We start from the raw sequence: 23,190 nt of genomic DNA on the forward strand, positions 1-23,190 counted from the left end.
TTTTTCAAAAACCACAATCACTTTCATATAGTCTTTTCATTATGAATATTCTTAAAACATATTCTGATTCTATTGTTCTTCTGATTGAGTAGCCCTGATCCCAGTTGCTTCCAATTTCAAACGATATACAAATATTTATTACATGATTTAACAATTACCTTTCGGTCCAACAGGATATTATGAGGAGACAATGCCCTGTGTACTATACCATGTTTGTTCATATACTGCAAGCCCTGAAGAACCTCAAATGCTATGCACAAAACCGCTGAACAGCTACAAAGAAAACAAAAAGTCAAAGTTCAATTACAAAGCAAATAAATAACTTATTTTAACAAGTGAAATGTGACCTACTGAAAATATTCAAAAAGTTTTACTTTTTATTGCTCCTCTTTTATTCTGAGAAAATAGAATCTATATATTTTCTAAAATATCTACTTTTACATATTTTAGATTTTCTGATTATAACAGAATTGATCTGACAAAGATCCTACAGTTTCCTAAAGGCTACTGTAGTAGCAGTATTTGGTCCTTTCAGGAAAAGGCTTTAATTTTGATGGTTAGTGCGACTAACCTATAGCAGGTTGGCTTTGTCAAATTATCAGGTTAAGTTTCAGGTATATGGCAGAACTAAGTTACTAACAACTATTTTGCTCAATACAAAATACCTAAGCCCCTGAAAAAAGTAGTAACAATATATTTTATGATATACAACACTAGCTTATTTTCCATATTCAACCTATAAAGCAACCGCTGGTCATTTATGATTTAGCAAACATTTCTCTTTAATTCTTATCCTATTATGTACAGACCATCTTTCACACATATATCCTCCAGTTTTTCCCTTCTCTCTCTCACTATCCATCTCCCTAATGTTTTTTCCAATTTGCAAGTCTATTCATGTAAATTACCAGGAAACAGGCACTGTATTTGGTTAAATACTGCTACTTGGCAGTAGTATTTGGAACATGTTTTAATTTTTATCATTACATCTTTATAAAGTATGGATTGTTCATTTGCAGACATTGGTGTCTGCATTAAAACTTGTTCCTGTCAACATTTCTTTTCTTTTTGAAAAGTTCAAATCTCAGGAAAGAGTATGACAAATGTAATACTCACATAGAAATTAACCTAGCTTTATTAATTATCCTATAATGTTTTAATCAAAAATTGTTCATATGGAAAATTTCCCCATACCTACAATATTAACATTTTGGTATAGATTTTCCTTTCTATCCATTTTTTAAATTTTTCTAAAATTAAATTCGTGTTTGCAGATAGCCACTAAACGTAATTTTTAAAACCAATAGTAGAGCTAAAAGGGAATCATAAAAAATATTCAATCCACAAACAGGCAGAATAAAAGGAAAATAGAACAGAACAAATAGAAAATGACTAATAGATTTTAATCCAGATATAGCAAGAGTTATATCAAGTACAAATGGTCTCAACTCACCAATTAAATTATAAGGATTGTCAGATCTGATAAGAATTTAAACTCAGCTATACTCAGTCTATGAGAAACCCACACTAAATAAAAGACATAGGTTAAAAGTTAAAAAATGGACTAACAGATTGCCATGGGCTTGGGTGGGGGACAGGTGGACTACAAAAGAGTATGAGAAAATTTTGTGGCATGAGGGAACTGTTCTATCCTTGATTTTAATGACAGTTACACAACTTTGTTTATCAAACTCATTAAAGTTTACATTAAACAGGGTAAACATTAAGGTATTATACCTTAATAAACCTAACTTTAAAAAATACTAAATTGAATAAAATTTTTACAAAAATAATTGTTGCAACTTGATTCTCTCTCCTAAATTAAAACCAAAAGAAATAACCAGAGACAAAAGCTAAAATTTGCCTCTATGATCCTAGTTTGACTTTCCAGAAGGAATCAGCAGTTTTTGTTTTCAATCCTTCTGGTGGTTAGATTTTTACTTACTTACTAACTCTTCACTATGCAAGAGGATATAGTTGACATATTTTCATAACTTTTCTATTTTCTTCCTCAACTCCTTTTTATTAGTTACATTGTTTTACATTATCAAATTTTATTTTACATTATCAAATAATCATCAGCAGTTAGTTTTCGATTCTTCCGGTGGTTAGACTTTTACTTAATATAAGTAACTCTTCACTCTGCAAGAGGATACAGTTGACATATTTTCACAACTTCCCCATTTTTCTTCCCCAATTCCTTATCTGCATTTGTTATATTGTTTTTAGACTATCAAATTATAAGTGGGATAAAGGAAACCTACACTTCTTGCTGGAAGGTGAAACAAATAAGTAAATAGATAACGTGATGTGTAGTGATTACATGAAGAAAAAAAAGAAAGTAGGGAAGACAGATAATATGTTCAGGGAAGGCCTCACTGAGAAGGTGACACTTACATAGAAATCTAAAAGAAGTGAAAAAGACAGGTAGGTCTCTAGAAAATGTATGATTCGGGCAGAGGTCACAGCAAGCAACTCCTGAACTGGTATAAAGTCAGCAGCTCACAAAAGTGTATTCAGTGCATGCAGTAGAATGAGCAAAGAATAAAGTGACAGGAGATAAGCTCAGAGAGGTAGCTACGAGTCAGATGATGTAAGGCCCTTTAGGCCACTGTAAGACCTTTGGGCGTTTACTCTGAGAAAGATGGGAAGTGACTGGCACATTGCCATATGATAATAATGATGAATAAATATTTACTGTAGAACTAAGCACAGAAGGAAATACAAACCTAGGCCACTTAAACTAAACCCTAGCTGTCAACAGAAAATGTCTCAGTCATCAAGATTTAATGGATACCATAATTTTATAACTCTATTTATAAACATTATCATCAGCTACTATAATTTTTATATATCATACTATTTTTAAATTTCTTTTTTGTTTAGCTATAAGACATCTTGAGAAATTGTTTCATACAGGGAGTATGAGTAGGATATTTTCACGCACAGCACATCTGAAAATATCTTATTCTTGCCTTTAAACTTGGAAAGAATTACTCCATTGTCTTACAGCATTCTTTATTAATGGCGAGAAGGCTACTACTATCAGTCTGATTCCAACTTTGTTGTAGACATCCTGTTACTCTTTCCTGGGAAGTATTGAGGATTATTTTTACTTTATCCCTAGAGTTATAAAATTTCAGCCCAATATGTCTAATGTGGGTATGTTTGTGTCAGTCAGCATTAAGCACGCCTTTTTAATTTACAGACTCACATGTTCCATTAACACAGAAACATTAACAACGAAAATTCGATTTGTTACATCTTTCACTATTTACTCTTTTTTTCTCTAAGTTGGAACTCTTAGTAGGCAGATGATAACTGGAACTATTTTTTTAATTTAATTTTTTGAGTACATAGTAAGTATATATATTTATGAGGTACATGAGTTTGGATACAGGCATGAAATGAGTAATAATCACACCATGTAAAATGGGGTGTCCCTCCCCTCAAGTATTTATCCTTTGGGTTATAAAAAATTCAATTGTACTTTCAGTTATTTTAAGATGTACAATTATTATTGACTACAGTCATCCTGTTGTATTAACTTTCTATTTTAAGAGCATAGTCTTTAGTCCTATCTATTATATAACTTAATTCCAGTAGAGAGAGATCCAAAGAGAGGGGGGGAGAGAGAGAGAGAGAGAGAGAGAGAGAGAGAGAGAGAGAGAGAGAGAAATCTAAACCATTAATTTCCAGGATTTCTATTATGTCCCCTAGCTGCTACTTGTCGATAGATACTGTTCTTTGGTTATGGATATATCATTCCTTTGAGTCTCTCTGAGAAGAATTAGAACTCTTTTAATTCTGGAAAAAAGAGTGTTATCTTCATTTCCTCTGTGGTGAGTACCCCCTCTCCGCCCCATCTCCAGGCTCTGTTTTTCTTGAACTTTTTTTTTTTTTTTTTGCCTCAAATATCTGGTAATCCAGTCCTTGGTTGTCAGTCATATTTTGAAGTAAAGGAGTAAGCTGATATTACCCATAATGTGTGTAAAAAAGAAGCAATGAGGGTTACTATTTATAAAGAATGCTATTTAAATTGACTGTAAACTATTCCTTTTTATCAAATAATTTCCCCCATATTAAAGTGCCATATCACTGAGTCTTAAACAAATAGGGAATGTGTGAAACAAGCATAATTCAGGATAAACAGAGTTTTCATAAACATCTTCAAAAAATTAACTGTATAAATGGCAATATCCCAAACTTAAAAAAAATTATTTGTAACTTATCAATAGTTCTAGAGGCAAGGATTTTATGTAAAAGCACAATTACGTTGATAAATATGTGCACATGAAAGAAAACAAAATCTTCCCCCTTAAAAACAAAGAGAAACATTCCCTGAGATTAGCAAAATGTAAATCTAGTTTTATGAACTCATTTGGCTCTACAAGTCAATTTTAGAGTAGCTTCTCTTGTTCTTGTCTGTTTCTCACACAATTCACAAAAAAACTGGTGCCATATGCAGCTGTGACACTAGAGGACCTCAGCTGCATACTACTTCAATATAGATGCCTTTCTCATGAAATTAAAGCCAAACCTTTAAAGTGATTTTCCCACTGAACAAGTTCTGAAACTACTGAACACATAGACGGCATTTTCTACTCTCTATATTGTGCTTTTGTTAATTGTGAGATATTAGACATTAGACTTGCATGTCGAAAAGCACATTCATGTTAAAAATGAGCTGATGAACATGCATACCAAAATAATTTTTAAAAATTCAAACACATAAATGACATACCCTTTCGTAGCTATTACTTGAGAGTACATGTCAATTACAATCTGATTTGCTTTTCTGCCCTTTTATACTCTCAGAATTCAATTTTTTTAATTTGCTTTAAAATGTAAGTATAAAGAACAAAAAAAGTTGTTTTATATCATGAGAAGAACGAATCAGTATTTGCAGAATTTTGTATACTTACTAGCTTTTTAAGTTATATTCTTTAATACTACCAATAACTTGGGTCATGAGACTTTTTAAGTAGCTAATGCAACAGCAAAGTAAAACTATCATATGTCTAGTAGTAGTTAACTTGTTACGGTTTAATTGAACACGGACACTAAAAGAACATTTAGGATTAAGAGAATTGGATTCACACAGTTAAATAAACAAGATACTGACAGGGGACAACACGACTTTATCCTACACAATTCCCAAGGGAGAATCTTGTTTAATAGACAAACCCATCAGTAACCAAGAAAATGTAAAATTATACTTCAAATCAAAAAATATTCTACTTCTTTTGACATTTTTCAGTAACTATTGTTACTTCAGGGCCTGGGTGGCTAGCGTTTACTTTCTCATCATTGTCCTGAACAATTGGACATTAAGAATCCCTAGTGATTATAAATACAGATAAGACCAAAGTTAGCTTTCAAAATAATATAATTGATAACTCCCAATAAAGCAAGATGACATTTGATGACATTTTCATTTATATTCAAACATATCAATGAGTAGCTATTTGTTTGTTACTGAATTTCTGGGCCCACGATTACCAAGAAGAAGAACTGATCTGCACTATCAAGCCTACAGTATACTTAGAAGGACAGATTTACAAACTGATAATTTTAAGCAATTAACTAAGTAGATAAGAATTATTCATTCTTTCCTTTGTCTTCAAAGAAAAATACAACATAAAAATTTATTTACAACATTGGTGAGACCAAAAGAGACCTACAAAAGTCATAAATCTTGGAAAAGTAAGCTTAAAATCTAAAAGAGAAAAACACTATCATCACCACCACCACCACCATCAACAAAAAAGACACTGACAGTTTCTAGGTTTGAGTCAACTTGGTTGTATTTGGATTTTCAACACGGCTTAATAAATCTTCAAATCTATCAGTTGGTATAATCCCGGGTACATTTTTTATCCCTTTCCAGATATCTTTCAAAGGCAATTTACTGTTTATGATTAAATCATCCATACATAATCTGTAGCTGTTGGTTAAAACATACTGAGGCCAAGATCATGGATTTAATTCCTATGCAGAATGGAAGACTTCATATGTTCACAGCCACAGGCTTTCATCTAACCCCAGCCAATACTCCCAAATACAGACAGTCTGTCACAATGAGACACTGCTTAATCTATATTTACTTAAAACAGCCAAATTTTAAACTACTATCTCCTATACTTCTCAGTTCCTCATTCCTGAGGACCCATTCTTTAAGCTCATCAAGACCTTGGGGTCCCTGTTCTCTAAGGCTCATATTACCCCAGCCAATCAGCCCCTTTTTGACATCCTTCTTTATTCAGACAGATATGGTTTGTCATTTCAATAATTTTTTGCAAAGATCCTTAATGGCTTCTCATTCAATGGCTCTCCCTTTTAGTAGAAATGAACTCCCTTTCTCGATTTCTGACAGTACACAGTTGGAGGGTTTCTTGATTTTATAGTAATTATTTCTATATAGGCTTGTCTTTCCCACTGTATCTTGAGTATGTATTAGCTTATTCAACTATGATTCCCTATATCTATCAGTGTCTGTAATGTGCACGTTCAATAAGTATGTATTAAAAAAAGGTGTTAAAATACATGTATAAAATAATATCACACAATGGTACAACAGGGAAAGATAATTAAATTCTCTACCACTAATAGAATCACATCTCATGAGAGAATGTATAATCTTTTAGTCAGTCAAGAAAACACAAATTGCTCAAGTTCACCCAGTGGCTTTCCACAAAAAAAATATTCATTTGTTGAAAATACAACTCTCCTAGTCTTTTATTTACTGAAAGAAACAGGAATAAATTAGGATATACTGGGTAACAGGATAATCTTGTTAATATCTGTCTAAAACTGTAAATTAGACAAATTGTTGAGAGAGATTACTACTGGCCTCAACCCATCAGCTCGTTTAGGTATCTGCAACATTTCCAAGAAGAGAGGTTACTCGAATTGCAAGAAATAGAGACCAGGAAAGAGAATGAGAGGTCAAGATTGCTGAGATAAATTTGGAAGTCATTCATGTATAAGTGATAACTAAAACCACACATGCTATTTCCTCAGATCCATGATCCATGATATTTCTAAAGGCCACTCCACAAGCCAAAACACCCATACTGTCAGCTAACCAAGGGAGGAAACACATTTCTGCATTCTATGAGTTCAAGATGTTCTTTCACCTTATAAAACCTGATCATTCCCACAGAAATTTTCCTTTTGGTCTAAAACATTCCTTACTTGGTATCAGCCTGAGGTAAAAATGTTAAGAGAGAGGAAATACAGATGAAATATATTAATGGTTAGCTACTGTGTAATTTAAGAAATGGAGAGGAAAAATAAAATGCTTACTAATTATTAATGTTCAGATAATATTACAAGTGTATAATTCTGTGTTATCTTCAAAGAAACTTTCCTTTATAACTTGACAAAAGAGCTCAACTAGTATATAACTTTTAAAGACTCACTAGTTTATAATTCCAGAATTTGGGGAGGGTGTTTCCAATGATGAGCTGGTGTCTTTGAGGCTTCTGACACTTATCACTTACTAAATTTTGATGTTTTGTAAAAAATACCACAATATTTAACAGAGCAAAAAGGACGAAAAATACAAGTTTCAGGAATTGAAAAAAGGAAATAACACATTTCAGTACTGGGCATACATGTTTTAGCCTGAAAGGACACCTATCTATGCTAAATTTAAGAATGTATTTGCCTCAGATTCAGATGTTTTGAAATGGAAATTGCATTGATAAACTACTACCTAAAGACTAGTAAGTCTAAAAAAAGTAATCAGTCCATCTGACTTTCAGGTGTGAGACTAGACATTTTTTACAGGTAGCTTTCAAAATAATATAATTGATAACTCCCAATAAAGCAAGATGACATTTGATGACATTTTCATTTATATTCAAACATATCAATGAGTGGCTATTTGTTTGTTACTGAATTTCTGGGCCCACAACTACCAAGAAGAAGAAACTGTAAACTAAATTTTACAATTTAGTTTTAACTCCAAAATAATCAAAATAGAATGCTGTAAGTCTGGAATGTATCTAATTCTCAATAGGATACAATAAATTGGGATATTAACTTTCCAACTTGAATACTAGATAACTTTTTTTCTCAGCAGAAAATTAACTTGGTAAGATCAAATACATATGGAAAACATAGTCTAGCGGTCTGAGGTTCAGACATAAAGCCAGGAGGCTCTGTCACTGATTTGTTATGCTTAGACAGTGTTCCAACTTCACCCTGCCTCCATCTGCAAATTTATAAAGTAAAAAATGTAACACCAAACAGAAGCTAAATGGAGATCAATGAGCTATCGGCCCTGTACAGAATCTTCATCATCGTAAAAGCACAACAAAATAAACAAAAAGTCCAAGTCTCCCTCAAAAATCCCAGGGTTTTTCTAAAACTATACAATATATTTTGTTACTATATATATATATATATATATATATATATATGTCCTATAAATTAACAAAAATTGCAAATTGAGCTCTCCAACTATTCTCCTGACATAACTGAATCAGAAGAACATTTTTCTAACTGCTCTGTGAGAATAAAATCACCATTTGATATACAGGTCTGGAGGATCTCAAGGTTGGCTGCATATTTCTGCCCCATCAATGTTTTCTTCTCCCAAGCATTTTTTCCTATCCTTGCACAGAAACCTCAAAACCTCTTTTGTCATCATAGTCACTAATTCTGGCTGTGCAAACACACTAGGTAATACGTCCAACTCCCCATACCCTGGTAGCATTGGGGATGTTCGAAGACTGCAACTTTTCTCTAAGACAGAACTTATCATGGCATATAATGGGTCAAATCTGTACCCTGTATCATTCCAAACTTGTTTTTTAAATTAAAATTAATGTATATATTGCCATGTGAAAAAACAAGAGGCAAATTTCTATTACTGTTCAGAATTTTGATTTGAGACCAATTCACATTTTTAAGTGGACCAATGTTTTAGATGACTAATTTATCACTCTACCCATCTCAAATAATGAATGGAAGAGGGCCTGAATAATATGGATTGCTTATTACAGTGTCTGAAAGACAGCATATTGTAAACAAAAGTTTCAGCAAACTGAAATGTTCAGTTAAATAAGTATTGGTCTGTCTTAAGTAACTTATGACCAGTATGATTGCTGAAAAAACCCTATTTACCATGTCCCTTGTATTTGTCAGCAGTTGGGGTGACACAGTGATTATATTTAGATCAGAGAATCCAAAAATAGCGAAATTTTATTCTTAACTACTTCTTCTAGACTCCATAAGCTTCCCATGATTCATAAATAGGACGGCAGACAAAGCAAAATAATACTTTAATAGCCAAAGCTTTATCTCCAAATTTTAATGTAGAATTCTGAGTTCTGCTTACCTATATAAATAAATACTTTTTCCTAAACCAGATCATCTTGAATTAATTAGTTCTGTCTATTTCACCTAACCTTGAACTAGAATTTCAGTTCTCAATACTATGATACAAGGAAGATCATACCAATTATAGCAAGCTTCACAAAAAAGAGTAAGAAAAAGCTCTTATCCATATAATCCCATAATGACCCAAGAATACTGTGTAAAAATTGAAGAACAGTTATCTTTTACCAATTCACAAAAAATATAATATTAATAAATATGGATTCTTAATTTTAGGTTTTCCTATGTGTGTTGTTTTCTTGTGCAATATCTGCAATCACTTATTTCAACCAGAATTTATAAGATGGTAGCTAATTTAGCTCAAATACTTTAAAACTTCTTAAGAATGGTGGCTCACACCTGTAATCCCAGCACTTTGGGAGGCCAAGGCGGACAGATCACCTGAGGTCAGGAGTTCCAGACCAGATTGACCAACATGGCAAAACCCCATCTCTACTAAAAATACAAAAATTAACCATGTGTGGTGGTGGGCGCCTGTAATCCCAGCTACTTGGGAGGCTGAGGCAGGAGAATTGCTTGAACCCAGGAGGCAGAGGTTGCAGTGAGCTGATACCGCCCCACTGCACTCCAATCTGGGCGACAGAGCAGGACTTTGTCTCAAAAAAAACAAAAAAAAAAAACAAAAAAAACCCCTGTTCTTAAGTTGTATAAGTCAGTATCTCATATTCTACAAAGAGCACATTGATTTCTAGGTTTCCCAACACTGGAAGAATTTTAAGAACCTTTCACCAAAAGGAATGGTAAAGAATCACCTTAAGGACTCGTTAATATAGATATTGCTGGGTTCTACTCCCTGCAATTCTGATATAGTATTTAGATGAGTCCCACAAATTTATATTTCTAATAAGTTCCCAGGTGATAATGACGATGAACCACACTTTGAGACCACTACCCTAGAAGGTGAATATAAACGAACCTGTTTCACTTTCAGGTATACAGGAAGGTACAGTATAGAACAAAGATAATAGATTTCAGATTTAAACAGAACAAAGTTTAAACCCCTGGGCTTTTTCTAATTGTCACCTAACTTCTAAGTATCTTTCTTAATCTTTAAAATGAGGTAATAATAACCACTATTATAGCTATGTGATAAGTTTAAATATAACATGCTTATAGAGCCTGGCATAAAGTAGGTACTCAAATATTGGTTTCTTTCTGTGCTACATACATTTCTTAATGTGTGTATAGCCCCCATCATCCTTTCTCTTCCAAGAATAAGTTCATAGAAAGAAGTCATCAACTTAATTTCTCTTGATGCCGATGACAATTTTTTTTTTCAACTAAGAAAATATCTAGGCTTACTCAGCTCCAAAGTCATTGTTTATTTAATTATTATTATTATTATTTTTGGAGATAGAGTCTTGCTCTGTTGCCCAGGCTGGAGTGCAGTGGAGTGATCCCAGCTCACTGCAAGCTCCGCCTCCTGAGTTCATGCCATTCTCCTGCCTCAGCCTCTTGAGTAGCTGGGACTACAGGCACGTGCCACTACAACTGGCTAATTTTTTGGGGGGTTTTTTTGGTATTTTTAGTAGAGATGAGGCTTCACCGTGTTAGCCAGGATGGTCTCGATCTCCTGACCTCATGATCCACCCACCTCGGCCTCCCACAGTGCTGGGATTACAGGCGTGAGCAACCTCGCCCAGCCTATTTAACTTTTAACTACAGTTAAAGGTATATTGCATATAGCAAAGATGTAATGGAATATAAGCAAAGCAAACTAATCGCGTGAATAAGCACAGGGTAAAAGCTTAAAATTTAAATCCCAATTATGGATTCACTTCACTGAATAGTCTAGTAGGTCCCATTGAATGACCTGGTATTTCTACCTGCCTACAGTAACAGTTAAAATAACAGCAATGATAAAGACAACCATATCACAACTACTATTCTAAGTATAGCCCTTTAATAGGTCTATCAACCTTTTGTAATACACAGATTTTTAAGTCACAAACTTTGTGACTAAATTAAAGACTGCATCTGGATAAATGGATGAAAATTCAACCCTTGGCTTTACAATTATAACAACAAAATGTAAAAGGAATACAACTTAAGATGAAGTTCCTCTTGAAAAGATCTGATATTAACTGGGGTATCTAAATCTTAGACATAATAAATTTTTATATAAATCATATGAGATATATGCCTCACAGCAATGACTTTGAAACAACAAAATAAAACTTTTTTTCCGGACCTCTTTTCTAAAGAAAATGAAGTTTGTTTATACGGGCAGCAAGTAGAGCTGAAATCTAATAGAAAATCTTTTCTGCATTTGAAATAATATTTTTAGAGTATGTGTCTTTTGTTTATTTGCTGGTTAGCTTGTCTGAAGGAGGCCCCCAAAAAGATTTGTGCACATCCTAACCCCTGGCACTCTGAATGTTACCTTACTTGCAAAAAGGGTGTTTTCATTTGAGAAAATCATCCTGGATTATCCAGGTAGGCTCAAAATCCAATGTTCAGTGTTCTTATAAAAGGGAGACACATAGATGAGAAGACACACAGAGAAGAAGGTGATGTGAAGACAGGGCAAAGATTGAAGTGATGTGGCCACAAGCCTAAGAAGCCAAGGAATGTCAACAGGCACCAGAAACTGGAAAAGGAACAGAAGGATTTTTACTGAAAGCCTCCAAGAGGGGTGTGGCCCTGCGAACACAGTAAGTTTTCTGAATTCTGGCCTCCAGAGCTGAGAGAGAATAAACTTCTGTTATTTTAAGCTATCTAATTTGTTGCAGTAGCCACAGAAAACTAGTAAGATGTTCCAACTTTCTATCACATGTTTGGTCTTTCGAAATAGTCCCCATCCTGAAGCTAGAGGCTTTCAAGTGTCACCTCATCAGAATACTCAGTTATGGCTTAAAGGAGCCATCATGAATAACAAGACAATCCTATTACTCAGGAAATTCCAAGGGTTTTTGAAGCTCTGTGCCAGGAACTTGGGGCAAAGAACAACACATTCTTGACTGTATTATATTAGGGAAATGCAAACAAAAACTACAGTGAGATACTACTTCATACCCACTAGGATGTCTATAATCAAAAGATGAAAAATAAGCAATGTTGGCAAGGATGTGAGGTAAATGGAATCTTTGTGCATTGCTGGTGATATAAAAAGTGGGAGGGCTATTTTTGGAAACAGTTTGTCAAAAAGGTAAACATAGAATTACCATTTGACCTAGAAATTTCATTCATATATATATATATGAACTAAAAACAGGTATTCAATCAAATACATATGAATGTTCATGGCAAAATTAGTCATAAGAGCCAAAAGGTAGAAACAATCCAAATCTCCATCAACTCATAAATGAATAAACAAACTATGGTACAGACATGCAGTAGAAAATTAGCAATAAAAACAAATGAAGTACTAATACATGCCATAATGGATGAACTTAAAAACTTTATGCTAAGTGAAAGAAACTAAGCACAAAAAATCACATATTGTGTAAATTCCATTTATATGAAAAGGTCAGGGTAGGTAAATTCATAGAAGCAGAAAGTGGATTAGTGGTTTCCAGGGGTGGAGAGAGAGAATGGGAGGGACTGTTCATTCTCTTTTGGAGTGATGAAAACGCTCTGAAATTAGATAATGGTGACAGCTGTACAATCTTGTGAAGCGGCTCTTTAAGAGCCACTGAATTTTCCATTTCATAACCATGAATTTTTTTTTTTTTTTTTTTTTTGAGACGGAGTCTTGCTCTGTCGCCCGGGCTGGAGTGCAGCGGCCCGATCTCAGCTCACTGCAAGCTCCGCCTCCCGGGTTTACACCATTCTCCTGCCTCAGCCTCCGGAGTAGCTGGGACTACAGGCGCCCGCCACCTCGCCTGGCTAGTTTTTTGTATTTTTAGTAGAGACGGGGTTCCACCGTGTTAGCCAGGATGGTCTCGATCTCCTGACCTCGTGATCCGCCCGTCTCGGCCTCCCAAAGTGCTGGGATTACAGGCTTGAGCCACCGCGCCCGGCCCAGCCATGAATTTTTAACAGGTGAATTACATCTCAATATTAAGAATTCAAAATCAGCTGAGAATGGTAGCACCGGCCTGTAATCTCAGTGCTTTGGGAGGTCAAGGTGAGAGGATCACTTGAGCCCAGGAATTCAAAACAAGCCTGGGCAACATAGCAAGAGCTCATCTCTATCAAAAAGTTTTAAAGGAGGTGGGTGTGGTGGTATGTGCCTGTAGTGCCAGCTACTTGGGAGGGTGAGGCAGGATTGCTTGAACCCAGAAGTTAGAGGTTGCAGTGAGCTATGATCATACCTGGATGACAGAGCAGAACCCTGTCACACATACACACAAAAAAAGAATTCAAAATCAAAGCAATATACATATTCAATAAAGGAGAAAAATCATATCATAGTCTCAAAAGAGATTCAAAAATGCATTTAACAAAATTAAATACTTCTGATTTTAAAAACCCTTAGCCAATTAGAAATATAACTCAATCTGATAAAAGGCATATATAAAAACCTTACAGCTAAGACCATACATAATGGTGAAATACGTAACATTTTTCCCTGAGGTAAAAAACAGGAAATGTTGACCATCCAATATTTGTATTCAGTATTGTAGTGGAGGTCCTATCTAGTGAAATAAGTCAAGAACAAGAAATATAAAGTATAAAGGTTAAAAAAGAAGTTGTAATCATATCTATTCAACAATGATATGGCTGTTTATGTAGAAAATCCTAAGGAATCCACCAAAAAACTATTTCAACTAATAAGTAAATATAATTTAGCAAAGTTACAGAAAAAAAAGGTCAATATAAAAAATTCACATATTTCTATATATTAGCAGCAAACAATTGGAAAATAAAACTAAATTTTACCTACAATCATATTAAAAACATAAGCTACTTAGGAAGAAATTTGAAATAAGTAAAGCAAGAACTCTATACCATAAACTATAAAACACTGTTGAGAGAAATTAAGGAAGACTTAAAAATTTGGAGAGAAACAACATGTTAATCTAGTGGAAGGCTCAATATTGTTAAGATATCAGTTCTTTCCAAATTGATCCATACATGCAATGCAACCTCAATCAAGATGCCAACAGAAATTTTTAGAAATTGAGAAACTTACTATAAAATTTATATAAAAATACAAAGAACCAATAGCTAAAGCAATCTTGAAACAGAAGAACAAAATTGGAAAATCTATATTTAATGACTTGAAGACTTACTATAAAGCTATAATAATCAAGATGTTATGATGGTGGCATAGGAATAGAAAAATAGAGCAATGAAATAATACAAAAAGCTCAGACACAGATCTATACTTATAAGGTCTTTGAATTTTCAATAATGGTACCAAAGGAACGCAATCAAAAATGAAAATTCTTTTAAGCAGTCAGAGGTAAGGCAACTGGATATCGGTATGGCAAAAAGAACCTGACCACTATATACAAATATTAAATTGAGATGAATCATACAGCCAACATAAAATCTAAAACTATAATGATTCTAGAAGAAAATATAAAATATGGGAATATCTTCATGACCTTGGAGTAGGCAAAGGTTTCTCAAACAGGATATAAAAAGCAGTAACAACAAAAGAAAAATTTGACACATTGGACTTGATCATAAACAGTAACTTTTAAGCTGGGTGCAGTAGCACACGCTTGTAGTCACAGCTACTTGGGAGGCTGAGGCAGGAATATTGCCTAAACCCAGAAGTTTGAGACCAGCCTGGGTAACATAGTGCGATCCTATCTCTAAACACAATAATAATAATAACTTCTGCTCATCAAAATATACCTTTTAAAAATAGGCAAGCCTGGCCAGGCACAGTGTGGCTCATGCCTGTAATCCCAGCACTCTGGGAGGCTGAGGCCGGTGGATCACCTGAGGTCAGGAGTTCGAGACCAACCTGGTCAACCAACATGACAAAACCTCATCTCTACTAAAAACACAGAAATTGGCTGGCCGTGATGGAGGGCCCCTGTAATCCCAGCTACTCAGGAGGCTGAGGTAGAAGAATCACTTGAACCCAGGAGGCAGTGCAGTTCCAGGCACTCGAGCCTAGGCAACAGAGTAAGACTCCATTATAAAATAAATAAAATAAAATAAAACAAATAAAATAAAATGGCAAACCAAAGAGGCAAAAAATATTTGCAAAAAAAAAAAAATCTAACAATATGTATGTAGGATATAGAGAATACACAAAGAATGCCTACAAATCAATAATGACACATAATCCACTTAAAATGACAAAAAACTGAACAAATATATATGTGATGATATGAATAACCAATAAGCACATGAAAAATACTCAGTATCCTTAGAATATCATGGGAATGCAAAGTAAATCTATAACAAAATACTATTTTATACCTTGTACAAATGGCTAAAAGTAAAAGATAAAAGTACCAAGTCCTGGAAAGGATGTGGAGAAATTATATATTGTTGGTAAAAATATGTAAAAGGTACAACATTTTGGAAAAAGGTCTGGTGATGTTTCTATAAAATATTAATCATACACATGATTAATACCCTATAACACAATAATTATGGTCAAAGTATTTACTCATGAAAAATGAAAACAGAAGGCCACAATAAAAGACTTAACCGGGCATTTATATCAGCTTTAGTCATAATAGCCAAAACCCTGAAAATAGCCCAGAAGTTCAACAAGAGAAAATTGAAAAACAAACTGTGATATATTTATAAAATGCAATACAACTCAGCAACAAAAAGGAATGAACTATGATACATGAAACCACATGGATGACTCTCAGAAATTATGCTGAATGAAGGAAGTCTTACACAAAAGAGTATATACTGAATGATTCCAATAATATAAAGTGCTAGAATAAGCAAAACTAACCCAAAATTAAATAATCAGAAAAGTAGTTGCTTGGAAACTGCAGGAGGGGAGGTGCAGAGATTTACTGGGAAGGGACATGAGGAAAATTCCTCGGATAATGGTGGTAATCTAGTCTCAATGCATTTAGTTTATAAAAATGTAAACATTTGTAAAAAGGCATCAGATGTACACTTAAAAAGTTTGTGTACTTCACCAAATGTAAATTTAACCAACTAAAACATAAACACATATTGAATTGTAGTTAGTTGTATACATGCTGAAATATTTAGGAATGAAGTGTCCTCATATCGGCAGTTACTTTGAAGTACATCAAAATAATAAAAATGGGTTAAATTTAGCTACAATTAAATGTTAAAATGGTTAAAGTTAGTTATAATTAAAATGCTAATTAGAAAACCTAGGTATATTGCATAATTATTTCAATTTTACTATCTTTGAATTTTTTCATAAAATAATAGCCAAGAAAAAGTAAATAAGGTAATATGAAGGCATTTTCAGATGACCAAAATCTGGATAATTTGTCAGTATCTGACTTGATCTAAAAAAATACAAAACTAAATGAAGTTTTTCAGGCAGAAAGGACAGGATATCAAACTTTAATCAAAACAAAGAAATAAAGAGTTCATGGGCCAGGCGCAGCACTTCACGCCTGTAATCCTAGCACTTTGGGAGTCCGAGGCAGGTGGATTACCTGAATTCAGGAGTTAGAGACCAGCCCGGGCAACATGGCAAAACCCCATCTCCACTAAAAATACAAAAAATTAGCCAGGCCTGGTGGTGCGTGCCTGTAATCCCAGCTACTCGGGAGGCTGAGGCATGAGAATTGCTTGAACCCAGGAGGCGGAGGTCGCAGTGAGCCGAGATCGTGCCACTGCACTCCATCCTGGGCAACAGAGCGAGACTCTGTCTCCAAAAAAAAAAAAAAGTTCATGAAACGAAATGGTAAATAAATACATAATTAAATGCAAAAGAATTTTTTCTTCATTTCTCAAGGTCTTCAAAGAAACTTTAATGCCAAAAATAGTACAGATATATGGTGAAATTTATAATATATGCAAAAGTAAATATAAAATGTATAACAAAACTATCCAAAAGATGAGAGGAGTAAACAGAAGCATGTCATTAGAAGATTTCTATTATATATGTGAATGGGTATAATTAACTCATAAAACACTATGATAAATTTTAAGGATACATAATGTAAACTCTATTGCAATGACCCAAAAAACAAAATATAGCTAAGAAGCAAAGAAGATAAAAGACAAAATAAAATGAAACAACAAAAAAACCTCCGAGTCTCTTGTAGCCTAACCCCAAATGCTTATTTAGTTGTAATCCTTCTACCCTCACACTTTATTAAGTAAGTCGTTTCTGCTCTTCAGAGAATTCCCAATAAGAAATTAGACTAGTTAATTTAACGGATATAGACCTTTTCTATATCTTTTACGGATATAGACAATACCAAAAAATAAAATTCAAAATGTTCCTTTGAAGTCAGGGTAACTCCTAATTACTAATCTCCTACCTGAGTCAGTTTACTGAAGTTTCTTCGCTAGCTGAAGGAATTGATTGAATACAGAAAATATAGTGAGTAAATGAACCCTGTAACAATTCATCACTGAGGTTATACACAGATGATTTTTAAAAATGTTTTTAATTTTAATTTTTGTGCATATACGGTAAATATAAATAGTTATGGGGTACATGATATATTTTGATAAAGGCATACAATGTGTAATAATCATATCAGGATAAATGGGGTGTCCATCACCTCAAGCATTTATCCTTTATTTGTATTAGAAACAATCCAATTACACTATTTCAGTAATTTTAAGGTGTACAATAAATTATTGTTGACCATAGTCACAATGTTGTGCTATTAAATACCAGATCTTATTCTTTCTAATTATGTTTTTGTACTGACTGACCATCCCTATTTCATTCCCATAGCCCCACTACCCTTTACAGCCTCTGGTAACCATCCTCTCTATCTCCATGAGTTACAATAAATAGGTGAGAACATGTGAAGTTTGTCTTTCCATCCCTGGCATATATCATTTAACAAAATGACCTTCAGTTCATTGTGGCTGCAAATGACAGTATCTAATTCTTTCTTAAAACTGAAAAGTACTCCATTGTGTATATGTACCATATTTTCTTTACCCATTCATCTGTTAATGGACAGCTAGGTTGCTTCCAAATCTTGGCTATTGTGAACAGTGCTGCAACAAATATGGGAGTGAAGATACTTTTTTGATATCCTGATTTCCTTTCTTTTGGGTATATACCCAGCAGTGGGACTGCTGGATCGTAAGGTAGCCTTATTTTTAGTTTTGTTGAAGAACTTCCAAACTGCTCTCCATAGTTATACAAATTTACATTCCACCAATAGTGTAAAAGGTTTCCTTTTCTCCACACCCTTGCCAACATTTATTCTTGTCTGTCTTTTGGATTAAAGATGTTATGCCCAGACCGTTTATTCCCCGAAGACCACCAGAGTCCAGAGTCAAAGCCAAGCGGCAAGGATCTTTACTGCAAGTTCGAACTTGGTCCCTCCGTTCCACAACATACAAGAGGGCCCCGAACAATGCGTGCGCTGGCTTTTTATAGCCCGATGTAAACAGGATTTGTAAGGTTACAGAGGAACAAGGGTAATTCTTTAGGTTACAGCATTACAATTGGTTAACATATTAAGTTATACATTTATCAATTATCTATTGGTTCTCGTGCTTTCAGGAAAACTACAAACGGCTGTGTCGTTATCAGGGATTTTTCCAGGTGGTGTTTTTCTCAAGTTGACTATGGTCAACAATAATTTATTGTACACCTTAAAATTACTGAAATAGTGTAATTGGATTGTTTCTAATACAAATAAAGGATAAATGCTTGAGGTGATGGACACCCCATTTATCCTGATATGATTATTACACATTGTATGCCTTTATCAAAATATATCATGTACCCCATAACTATTTATATTTACCGTATATGCACAAAAATTAAAATTAAAAACATTTTTAAAAATCATCTGTGTATAACCTCAGTGATGAATTGTTATATGTGCCTGATTTCTTTCATTCCCATATATCTCTCAATTTCCTGAGCCCAGTACAAACACGTCCCACCACATATCTCAACTTTAGAAAAACACCACCTGGAAAAATCCCTGATAACGACACAGCCGTTTGTAGTTTTCCTGAAAGCACGGGAACCAATAGATAACTGATAAATGTATAACTTAATATGTTAACCAATTGTAATGCTGTAACCTAAAGAATTCCCTTGTTCCTCTGTAACCTTACAAATGCTGTTTACATCGGGCTATAAAAAGCCAGCGCACGCATTGTTCGGGGCCCTCTTGTATGTTGTGGAATGGAGGGACCAAGTTCGAACTTGCAGTAAAGATCCTTGCCGCTTGGCTTTGACTCTGGACTCTGGTGGTCTTCTTCGGAGAATAAACAGTCTGGGCATAACAAAGCCATTTTAACTAGAGTTAAATGATATCTCAATGCAGTTTTGATTTGCATTTCTCTGATGATAAATGATGTTCAGCACCTTTTCATAAGCCTGTGTGCCATGTGTATGTCTTCTTGTGAGAAATGTCTACTCAAATCTTTTGCCCATTTTTATTGGAATTATTAGAATTTTTTCCTTTAAAGTTATTTGAGCTCCTTATATAATGTAGTTATTAGCCTCTTGTCAGACAGTTTACAAATATTTATTCCCAATTTGTGAGTGTCTCTTCCCTTTTTTTATTGTTTTCTTTGCTGTGCAGAAGCTTTTTAACTTGATGTTTGATGCCATTTGTCCACTTCTGTTTTGGTTGTCTATGCTTGTGGGGTATTACACAAGAAATCTTTGCCCAGACCAATGTCCTGGTAGAGAGTTTTCACCAGTGTCTTCTTGTAGTAGTTTCATAGCTTGAGGTCAGATTTAAGCCTTTAACCCACTTTGATTTGAATTTTTGTTTATGTTGACAGAGAGGTCTAGTTTCATTCTTCTGCATGTAGAAATCCAGTTCTCACAGCACCTTTACTGAAAAGACTTCCCTGTCCTCAATTTACGCTCTTGATGCCTTTGGCAAAAATGAATTCATTGTAAATGTACAGATGCCTTTCTGGTTTCTATATTGTGTTCCATCAGTATATGTGTCTGGTTTTATGCAAATACCATATTGTTTTCATAGCTCTGTAGCATAATTTGAAGTCAGGAAATTTGAATCCTCCAGTTTTATTCTTTTTGCTCATGATAGCTGTTGCTATTCTGGATCTTTTTTGTTCCATATAAGTTTTAGGATTGTTTTTTCTATTTCTGTAAAGACTGTAATTGATATTTTGATAGAGAATGCATTAATTTGTAGATTGCTTTGGGTAGTATGAATATTTTAACAATATTGATTATTCCAATCCATAAACATGAAATATATTTCCATTTTTGTATCCTCTTTATTTCATCTGTGTTTTATAGTTTTCATTGTAGCGATCTTTCACCTCATGATTAAGGTAATTCCTATTTTATTTGTAGCTATTGTAAATGGAATTATTTTCTTGATTTCTTTTTCAGCTTGTTTGCTGTTGGCATATAGAAATATAACTGATTTTTATCTTTTGATTTTGTATCATGCAACTTCACTGAATTCATTTACCAGTTCTAATCATTTTTTTTTTTTTTTGGTGTAGTCTTTAGTTTTCTCCAAATATAAGATCACATTATTTATCAATAAGGATAATTCAACTTCTTCCTTTCCAGTTCGCATGCCCTTGATTTCTTTCTCTTATCTAATAGTTCTACCTAGGACTTCTAGTACTATGTTGAATAGCAGTGGTGAAAGTGGGTATCCTTGCCATGTTCCAGATCTTAGCAAAAAGGCTTTCAGTTTTTCCCTATTCAGTATAAGCTATTAATAGCTGTGGGTCTGTCATATATGGCTATTATTTTGTTGCTTCTATCTCTAGTTTGTTAAGGGTTTTTTACCATGAAGGGATATAGAATTTTATCAAAGACTTTTTCAGCATGAACTGAAACGATCATATGGTTTTTGTCCTTCATTCTGTTGATATTATGCATCATGTTAATTGATTTACATATGCTGAACCATCCTTGCATCCCTGGGATAAATCCCACTTGATCATAATGAGTGATCTTTCTAATGTATTGTTTGCTAGTATTCTGTGGGGGAATTTTGCATCAATGATTATCATGGATATTGGCCTGTAGTTTTCTTTCTTTGATTTGTCTTTTTCTGGTTTGGGTATCAGGGTAATACTGGACTCATAGACTGAGTTTGGAAGTATTCCTTCCTCCTCTATTTTTCAGAACAGTTAGAGTACAATTGGCACTAATTTTTTTTGAAAAGTTTGGTGGAATTCAGCAGTAAAGTCCTCCGGCCCCAGGCATTTCTTCTGGCCCCGGGCATTTCTTTGCTGGGAGACTTTTTATTATACCTTCCATCTCATTACTTGTTATAGGTCTGTTCAGGTTTTGGATTTTTTCATGGTTCAATCTTGGTAGGTTGCATGTGTCTAGCAATTTATCAGTTTCTCCTAGATTTTCCAATTTATTGGCATAGAGTTGTTCATAGAAGCCTCTAATGATCCTTTGAATTTCTGTGGTTTCAGTTGTGATGTGCCCTTTCTCATTTCGGATTTTATTATTTGGGTCTTCTCTTTTTTGTCTTACTCTAGCTAAAGGTTTGTAAATTTTATCTTTTTTAAAAAAACAAACTTTTCATTTCACTGATCTTTTGTATTATTTCATTTGTTTCTATTTCATTTATTTTTACTCTGATCTTTATTATTTTTTTTTTCTTCTACTAACTTTGGGATTGGTTTGCTCTTGCTTTTCTAGTTTTTGAATAAGCATCATTATATTCTTTGTTTTTTCAACTTTTTTTTTTTTTTGAGATGGAGTCTGGCTCTGTCACCTAGGCTGGAGTGCAGTGGCCGGATCTCAGCTCACTGCAAGCTCCGCCTCCCAGGTTTAGGCCATTCTCCTGCCTCAGCCTCCCGAGTAGCTGGGACTACAGGCGCCTGCCACCTCGCCTGGCTAGTTTTTTGTATTTTTTAGTAGAGACGGGGTTTCACCGGGTTAGCCAGGATGGTCTCGATATCCTGACCTCGTGATCCGCCCATCTCGGCCTCCCAAAGTGTTGGGAGTACAGGCTTGAGCCACCGCGCCCGACGATTTTTTTAACTTTTTTGATGTAGATGATTATAGCTGTAAACTTCCCTTTTAATACTGCTTTGGCTATATTCCACAGGTTTTGGTATACTGTTTCCATTATCCATCCCATTACTGTTTCAAGAAATTTTTCAGTTTCCTTCTTCATTTCCTTATTGACCCCCTGGATTAGTCTGTTCTTACATTGCTACAAATACCAAGACTGGGTAATTTATAAAGAAAAGAAGTTAGATTGATTCACAATTCTGTATGGCTGGAAAGGCCTCAGGAAACATACAATCATGGCAGAGGGAACTTCTTCACAGGGCAACAGGAGAGAGAATGCTTTGAAAACAGAGAGAAACACATGATAAGAAACGTAGATGGCCTCTAGGAGCTGACAGCAGCACTCACTCACAGTAATCAAGAAAATAGATACCTCAGTCCTAAAATTAATTGTGAGAAACTAAATTCTGCCAACAACCTGAATCAGCTTAGGAAAGAATTCTTCCCCAGAGCCACAAGAAAAGAAATTGAGAGTTCATTCCCTCTAACCATATACTTTTCTTTTCTTTTTTTAAATATTTATTTTATTTATTTATTATTATACTTTAAGTTCTAGGGTACATATGCACAACATGCAGGTTTGTTACATATGTATACCTGTGCCATGTTGGTGTGCTGCACCCATCAACTTGTCAGCACCCATCAACCAACAGACACATGAAAAAATGCTCGTCATCACTGGCCATCAGAGAAATGCAAATCAAAACCACAATGAGATACCATCTCACACCAGTTAG

The 23,190-nt window shown here is 34.4% G+C and overlaps 1 protein-coding gene across 4 annotated transcripts in view; it reads right to left on the reverse strand.

Moving 5' to 3' along the window:
- The window catches only part of TBCK (TBC1 domain containing kinase), a 248,808-nt gene that overhangs the window by 194,588 nt on the left and 31,030 nt on the right, over nucleotides 1-23,190 (reverse strand). For 3 of the 4 annotated variants that reach the window (XM_011945712.1, XM_011945713.1, XM_011945714.1), the window contains exon 4: nucleotides 159-273. The exons of the other annotated variant lie outside the window; for it this stretch is intronic. In XM_011945712.1, the coding sequence (XP_011801102.1) occupies nucleotides 159-273 (115 nt within the window). The remainder of the gene's footprint in view (nucleotides 1-158; nucleotides 274-23,190) is intronic. 4 annotated transcript variants of the gene reach the window in all.

The sequence above is a fragment of the Colobus angolensis genome, unplaced genomic scaffold (genome assembly GCF_000951035.1).
Source record: "Colobus angolensis palliatus isolate OR3802 unplaced genomic scaffold, Cang.pa_1.0 Scaffold244, whole genome shotgun sequence".
In the NCBI taxonomy this organism is placed as follows: domain Eukaryota; kingdom Metazoa; phylum Chordata; class Mammalia; order Primates; family Cercopithecidae; genus Colobus; species Colobus angolensis.